Source organism: Odontomachus brunneus, unplaced genomic scaffold (genome assembly GCF_010583005.1).
Source record: "Odontomachus brunneus isolate Ranch 3 - 2012 unplaced genomic scaffold, Obru_v1 Obru_scaffold_163, whole genome shotgun sequence".
NCBI classification, from domain to species: domain Eukaryota; kingdom Metazoa; phylum Arthropoda; class Insecta; order Hymenoptera; family Formicidae; genus Odontomachus; species Odontomachus brunneus.
Window position 1 is genome coordinate 148,348 of NW_022639613.1, and position 8,757 is coordinate 157,104.

At 30.5% G+C, this 8,757-nt stretch overlaps 2 protein-coding genes and 1 long non-coding RNA gene across 7 annotated transcripts in view; 1 reads left to right on the top strand and 2 right to left on the bottom strand.

Moving 5' to 3' along the window:
• Nucleotides 1–3,370, top strand: part of LOC116850988 (carbohydrate sulfotransferase 11) — a 94,476-nt gene extending 91,106 nt beyond the window's left edge. Inside the window, exon 7 of the mRNA XM_032829927.1 lies at nucleotides 2,542–3,370. Within this exon, the coding sequence (XP_032685818.1) occupies nucleotides 2,542–2,629 (88 nt within the window). The 3' untranslated portion in view covers nucleotides 2,630–3,370. The remainder of the gene's footprint in view (nucleotides 1–2,541) is intronic.
• LOC116850987 overlaps nucleotides 1–8,757 on the bottom strand; it is a 168,008-nt gene that overhangs the window by 132,932 nt on the left and 26,319 nt on the right. The window lies entirely within an intron of this gene.
• LOC116850989 overlaps nucleotides 1–8,757 on the bottom strand; it is an 84,293-nt gene that overhangs the window by 62,625 nt on the left and 12,911 nt on the right. The window lies entirely within an intron of this gene.

Genomic DNA, 8,757 nt, shown 5'->3' on the forward strand with positions numbered 1-8,757 from the left:
TTTTTTTTTTTTTTTTTTTTTTTTTGAGATTATGTCGCAGAGTCAAATTATATAATGTGTTTAAAAAGTTAAAGTCAACACTTTAAAACTCCAAAACAGCGAGACAAAAAATATTAATTTAAAACAGAATTACAATTGATTGAATATAAAGTTACCGAACATATTTGTACACTTAATAAGTTGTGTTAACTTTTCTTCTGCAAGCACTCAACAATCTATCATGTAATTTTGTATGCTGACATGTAAAAAATTTATATAAAGAAATTTTAACAAAATCAAGTATATATAAGTTCTCTTGTAAATAAGAAAATAGAAAGATAATCTGTAAGATACCTGAGCTTTAAGAAGGATACCACTGTTTAAAAAAAATCGATAAGTATAGGAGTTATAGCAATTTTTATAGCGCGAGATCGGTCGCATTTAGCCGCACGCTACCTGAAATACTCGGCACAAGTTACCTAATCCTAATCGACAATTTTCGGTTGTTTCTTCGACCTTGCTTCTTTGTATTTATTTGAAAAGGGATCTCTATATGCAGCTATATACAGAGTCTCGAGACGATCGTTACAGCTAGCTTTTCGTCAACGTTCGAGACATATAGTTCATTGCGAGTTTGAAATATTTATGCGAAGATAGATTATATTTCTTTCGGATTTTTAATTACACAACAATTGTAATAGATCGGAAGGGTAAAAAACAATTTACTCTGAAGCCAATGAGAGACAAAAGAAAAAATAAACGCCTTTTAAATCGCTATGAGATAGAGTAAAATAAAAGCAATACAATCACATCAACAAAAAAATTGAAATTTGCTGATCAGGATATTAATACTGATTTAATGATATCGTACAGTGATAAGAAGCTATTCGAAAAATGTTTACTTAAAATAATAATAAAAGCTTGAACGGCCTGCTTTAGAAAAGCGCTCCAAAAACAACGTCCTGTGATGGTCGAAATCGCTGCGTACTTTGCCATGTGTATATTTAATGGCTGCACGGACATATTGAAAATAATGGAGTATATGGATATAAAAATTGGACCGATAGCAACACAGTATCGTCACTGCAAGGACGAACACTGAGATCCGAACGCCGGAAGTGACGCGTGAAAATATATTGCTAAAAGCACGATAAACGTGGTTGAAGAAACTGCCACTGAAACTCTTATATGCACCCGGATTGGACGCACTTTGGTTTGTTATAAAATTCAATCACTCTATATAAAATAATCGGTTATAAAACTTTAAATGCATTTTTTTTTGAAACTACAGTTTCGTAGCTGGACGCTCGCGTATCCTACTAAATTTTTATATCTGAATAACTTAAAATTTGGAAAAAATATATATAACAATATTGTCTTCAGTTAAGTGTAGGAGTTTCTTAATTCATTTTTTGAGAAACAATGAAGAAAATAAGAACTTTTGTGGCTAGATTTCAAACTATTATTTTTTGAATTGTTGTTATTTTGTTGCAGACTCATATTTCAAGAAATCCGTACATTTAACTGAAACTGCATTTATTTTAAATAATATCAAAATTTTTTGTTTCAGAGATCCCGTGATACTCCCGAGTTTTGTTCGGGAGTACACGACACCGCACACTGCAGGCGTAAATATAAATATTTTTAATTGATTATTTTTTTTTAATTTGTTTTAGATATATACTTTAATTTGTTTTACTTTTAATTTGTTTAAGATATATACTTTTAAACTCTTAAAACATAATGTGACATTTCGTCACATATTTCGCGTAAAAAAATGAGGAAAATAATCTATATTTCCATTTGTCACAGTAGTGTCCTTTCCTTAATGATAAATATTTTAATTATTAATATTCTTTTAAAAAATAATATTATGTATAATTTATTAATTATTACGAATTGACATTTATTATATACTCGTGTTTTATTTTGTATGTTCATAATTTAGTATAAAATTTATAAAAAATAGCCATTCATTAGCATTATTGAGTTATTGCCAAAAGTTCCGAGATCTTGAAATATTTTCCTCCCAAATTGCGGATAATGGATGATGTGAAAATGATGTAATTGAGAGGCGAAACGGGAGAGACTTGCTTAGCAATAAGATCGTCGCTAACTCATCTCGTGTCTATCGCCACGCGGACCGCTCATAAGTGATAAAACAAAGACAGAGCGATCTGTCCTTTTAACTTATTATTATTGTATAGAAATAGAGTGAAAACAAATCAGAATCATCGTTTCCGAAAAGTGCATCTGACAGACATAATTTAGACGCATTTTGTCATAGGACACATCCGAAAACGTGTCCTTTGAAATTCTTACAGAGCGGAAGGCCGCTCTTTAGTTTTTCTCATTAAAAATGAGATCGATTAATAAACGATAACATACTATTTTCATAGTAACTCTATTCCACTAAATTTTAAATCTGGTGATTACGATACAATCGTAAAATTTAAATCTAGTGATTACGATACAATCGTTCTTGAAATATATATCTTTCGAGATGACGCAAATAATTTCAAACATTGACAAAAAAAGAGATTATTCAATTTTATTTCACAGATACGACTTTGTGCTGTTCGACTATTCACCGGAAGAGTACCTAGCAATTGGAAGAGATGAAGTCACTACGCTAATATGTAAAAAATGATGTTGGCATTTCATTTGTTTTTCATATGTATGCACATATGTATGTATATATATATATATATATATATATATATATATATATATATATATATATATATATATAAACATGCGAAATTTTTATTTGAATGACGCATATGACATACAACGAAACTGTAGGTAGTATTTAAATGAATTTAGAATGAGAATAAACTCAATTTAAATTCTCGATATGTATATAGTAACGATCATATCGATCATACCGTTGATACATTTCTTTTACCTCATAGAATTTAAGATAAAAATAAAATTATAGAAGATAAAATAATATCTAGTGATCTTCTGGTTTTATAATTTATGTGTAAGCTATTATATTGAACATCTTGATAGTATGTTATAATTAATTTAACTGTTGTTATACATCAGATATCAGTAAATAGAACACAATGGAAACATACGACGAAGAACATTTTAAATAATAAAGATATCTTATTAATATAAATAATGCATGTTCTATTGCTTGATGATAGTTAAATTATACAAACTAAATTTTTGCAGATGTACTGTTCTTGATTTTGATTTTAGTCCTTTTCCTTAACAAGGAACACAAACTATCTATCTCCGATTTTGATAAAATTTAGCATATTTATAAAGTAGTCAAAATTAAAAGAAACGAAAAGTTTTATTTTTTTATTTGAGATCCAAGCGTAACAGGTGAAATTATTCCCATAAATTTTATCTCTTTTGTGATATTTCAGTAACTATTAGAAATGTAAAATGTGTTTTAAACAAATATTACATAGCTTTTTTGTGTAAAATACAAAACCTTACATATTAAAAATAATATTTTAAAAAATTAATAAAATAGTTTATAGATTCAATATTTTAGATTCAATATTTAATTCATTAAAATATAGTTATTAATTAGATAACATTAATATATTATCGCGAGCAAGTATCCAATTTTTTTTAATTAATAATAAAAAATCTACAAAATTATGAGGAAAATCATAGAGAACTTTTTGTTCAGTTTGACCTAATGCACAAGCACATGATGGTAAACATCGCCACTACAATTCATTTAACATACCTCGCGTAGTTATTCACAAATCTTCTTTAATTAATATATCGATAATTATTGTGAATATCTCAAAACGGTATAGGATTTTTATGTTCACGTCAATCCGTATTATGCCTCCATTTTAATTGCATCGAATTTATATTCACCATTTATAAATGTTAAAATAATACAATTTACATGTATATTTTCAATGATATATTTTATATATAAAGTGTATATGAATCATTACACGTTAAATTGGCACCTCAGAACAGTTTTTAATCCAGATATTTCTATGAAAGAATAAAGATAATAATATATACTTTTAGATGCGGAGTGACCTAATTTGTGATTACTGATAACTGATCCAATATAGCGGCTAAAATTAGTAAAATCGTCGAAAAATTTAAGTAATTTATTATATAACTTGAAAAAAATGTTATTTTCGTCACTTTGACACTGATAAGTATAATTCAAACAAAGTGTAACTTGAACATAAAGAAATCAAAATAATGGATCGAACATGGCGGACGGAAAAGTTGTTATTAAAAGAAATGTGATACAACTTCGCGAAAAACTGTTTAATGATTCTTATAATTATAAATAGCATTTTTTTAAAGTTATATGATTGTTACGTCCCGTAGGACCTCACGGACCTTTACATTGCGTAAAGACCGATTACTTTTCCGACCGGGTTACAAAAGTCAAGTACACAAAAGGAATACGTAGATCTCGAGCCTTACGAAAGAATCATGAATCATACCACCTACAATTACGCATGTCCATATATGGCCTGATCGAACATTTCTCGAATTTCTATTTTTTTCCACCAATCCGAGCTTCATCTTTGTAAGCAAGACATCTCCAACGAATTGAGTAACCGCCATCCCCGAAATTTCCCATTTTCCGAAACTATAAAAAGTCCGATCCGTATAACTTCTAGGTTCATTCACTTATTATCATTACGACGTCTACAAGTATCACTTTTGTATTCAATCATTTGTCATTACGACGTCTACGAGTATCACTCAAGAATCAGAATCGAAGGAAGCAACTAACTCAGGAGATCCAGAACCATCCATTTCTCTCCTCGCACATACTAACAGTAAGTTATTGTTTTATTATCCGGTTTTCCGCGTCTCAATTTCGAATAAGTCCGGACAGACATATCTTTACTTTGTCGAAAACTCAATCGTAATAATTCCGGTGGACATTAATTATCGTCCAGAATTCTGAAATCGGTATGTCCTCCAATAATCCTGAACACTAACGCTCATCCTCACCACACATACACACACACACATACACACACACACACACACACACACACACAGAGTAATTATAAATAAATCATACGTTATTTCTTTTATAAAGAAACATTAATTTTTTTTGTTTACCCGTCCTCTCCTATTATCGCTCAAGATCCAGTCCCGAGTAAAGAGATTCAGTTCTCTGACACAAAATCGGACCGCTCGCCATACGTCGTCGGGCTAGTAAAGTGACCCTTCCGGTCGTTGACTAGCTCTTCGACCTATAAGTACAGGTGAGGCTTTTTTTATGTTGCGTTTTCCTACAGAACGTAACATAAGAAATTATCTATATTTTTCGACAATTTTACTAGTTTCAGCCGCTATATTGGATCAGCCATCTGCAATCACAGATTAGTCCATACGATATCTAAACATGTATATTATTACGTTTATTTTGATTACCTTAGTATTAATATTAAAAGTATTTTGATTAAAAACTGTTCTTGTCCGTGGAATAGGTGGGTAGATGTGACGGTCTTAAGTCCTTATCCGTTCTATAACTTATTATCGTAAACATCCACTCAATCATCGTAACAATCCACCCATGCATGTATCCATGCATACAAAAAACAATAAAAAAAAGTCGTTTTTTGCCTACCGAGACAAACGTGAAAACGTTATCATTCCTTATTAATTTTGACCAGCTAAAGCAGTGGTGCTATTAGAATTATCCGGAAACACCGAAAACATATTTAAATTTGAGGGTTAAAGTTGTATTTCTTTAGATAATCCCCTATATCGCGTTACAAGTACAGCCGAACTTGTCGATATTGTGGGGGGAAATTGGTTTGTAAATATACAAACCACAAACAAGTGCAAGATATCTTCATTATCAATTAGATGATTGAATTCTGATATCTAAAATGTATCCAATATAGCGCAGTTTTGAATTTAAGATTGTTATATTTTGGAGTTATTTTATATTTTGATAATATTTGTTATCTTTCATTAGACTTTTAGATTAGCAGATTTTTTGATTTTAGGTAAGCACATTTTGAATTTCCATGTTTTGCAACTTTATAAGGTAACACAATTAAAATCATTCAATTTTGTTTTAAGAAGTCACCATATTGGATGCTTCATTTAAAAACAACTGTAAATTCATCTTCAACTTATAAAGGGACTGTCTATACACGCCGCGTTAGATTTGGTTAATCTTCATATATGTTGTAGTAATCCCTTTCATGTAAACATAGCTCGTATGACTGTTGCCAATGAACACTAGTTTACAAGAAATCAGAGTTGAAAGCTTTCCATGCGCCTAGAGTATCACTAACACTAGATTTACGGACATTTTTTGTATACCTATTTTTACAGACACCATCAAATTGACTGGTGAACAAAAACCCGCATTTTCTTAAAAAAAAATCGATTTATTTAATTTAGAAACAACTTAATTATATATCTACTATTAATTTACTTATAAATTTAGTTATGTAATATTACATAATATGATATTAACATTATATACGATGGTAATTATACAGTTTAGGGGAGGTATCTCCAATGACTGTAACTTTGACATATATTGTAGAGATCACTCTTCTGAGTAATCCTGAAAAAGTTTTAGGCGGCACTGGTTAAAAAGTTTGTTAAAAAGTTATTAACAAAAGAAGTTAGTAATTATATAGTTTAGAGGACACAATCTCCAATGATCTTGACTTTGACATTGTTGTAGGGTCACCCTCTTGAGTAATCTTCAAAAAGTTTTAGGTGGCGCTCGTTGTTTGTTAAAAAGTTATTAACAAAAGAAATTGATCATTTGATCCGTAGTTTTTCGACGTATGTACATGTTGGAAATAATTTTTGCACACAATGTATATGGAAATATGGTAAACAGTACATGTATATGCGGGGGAGGAACCCCGCATCCCCTTTCCAAAAAATTAACCCTAATCTAACCCATCTAATAAAATCATAGACAGATAATATATAGATTGAAGTACAATTCTGGTTAAAAAATGCGAATGATAATACTGGAATAATAGTTAGCTAATTCATATATTAATATTTTATTTCATATTTCAGCGAAATTAAAAAAATAAGTCGGAAGTAAGCCGGAATCGAAGATATGACGTCGAGCGTTCTACCTGTGCTCCCTACTCGCTATACTATGCTGGCTACTTGAGTTTTGTTCCTACTTAAGCGGTACTCTAGGCATACGGAAAGCTTCGAACTCCAATTTCTCGTAAACTAATGTTTATTGGCAACAGCCATACGCTGTGTTTACTGGAAAGAAATTACTATAACATATATAGAGATTAGCCAAATCTAACGCGGCACATCAGGGCGTCCCGAACAGGGTGTCCCGAACCTCCATGATGACCCTTGATTAAAAAAGACTGGTTGATGATTAAAAAAGATTGGTGAATGATCACACGTGATGTGGTAGATGAGCTGCAGTGGGGCCGTCTGCCGTTGTATACTTATATATTAAGTCAAACTGAACAAAAAAGTCCTCTACCATTTTGCAAATAACTACATAAATTTTTAAATATTAAAGAAAATTGTTACATATATGATTGTATACCATAATGCATAAATTTTCTTTAATTCATATCTAAAAATCTATATGGTACTTTACAAAATAGTAAAGGACTTTTTTGTTCAATTTGATTTAATGTATAAGTATACAACGGCGCCACTGCAGCTCATCTACCATATTGCGCGTGATCATTCACCAAACTTCTTTAATTAATATCTCGACTATTATTGCGAATATCGCAAAACGGTACAGGACTTTCTTGCTCACCTCAATCCGTTCTACGTTCTCACCAAGGATCATCATAGAGGTTTGGGACACCCTATAGACTGTCCCCTTGTTAATTAGCTTTAAATATCTAGTAAAATATAAGATAGATGAAGTTTTAGTATTATTTACTTTTTTCTTCTAACAAAATCGATAACTTTCGCTTAGATAAACGCCATATTGAATACGCCAGTTTACATATCGGAAATTAGTCATCTAATTGATACTGAAAATATTCTACACTTATTGTTTGTGGTTTGTATATTTGCAGATAGCAATTTCCCTCCATAATATCGACAGGTTCGGCAATACTTGTAACGATATAGTAAATTATTTGGAGAAATACAACTTAAACTCCTCAAAATAAAAGATGCTCCCGGTATTTACGGGTATTTCTAATAGCTGTTCACTGTATTTAGCTGGCTAAAATTAATAAGGAATGATAATGTTTTCACGCTTGTCTCGATAAGCAAAAAAATCTTTTTTTGGCATTGTTCTTTGACCTTGAAAAAAACTATTTTTGAAAAATTTAAAGCCCTCATCTTTTTTCCCTTCTAAATCTTCAAACTTTTGTTTGATATATTGTTTTCTACATCTTGTTTTTGATATACAGAATAATTTAAACAACCATCTATCATTAAAAATATAAAATCCTAAATAAAATTCCATCCTAAATAAATTCTATATAAAATTCTAAGACAACTTTTATCTTGCAAAATTTTTTCCGAAACATTTTTTAAGTTATTAGCAAAAATAGTTTGCCTATCATGTGTTGGATACAGGAGCGACGCAACTCACCGTCAGACGTGGGCGTGTCTGTCTCCAACGTGGAGTGCTTGCTGCAATCAGCTGATTGCTACACATGAACTACGTTTTAATATTCACTGTCAGCATAAAAATCTATAATTTATATTAAAGATATATTAAAGATTTTTATAACTCGCTTTTATAAGCGAGAGAACCAATCAGCATCGCGAAAAAGCGGCAACAATTAAATTTCTTACATATCTTTTTTTTTTTTTTTTTTTTTTTTT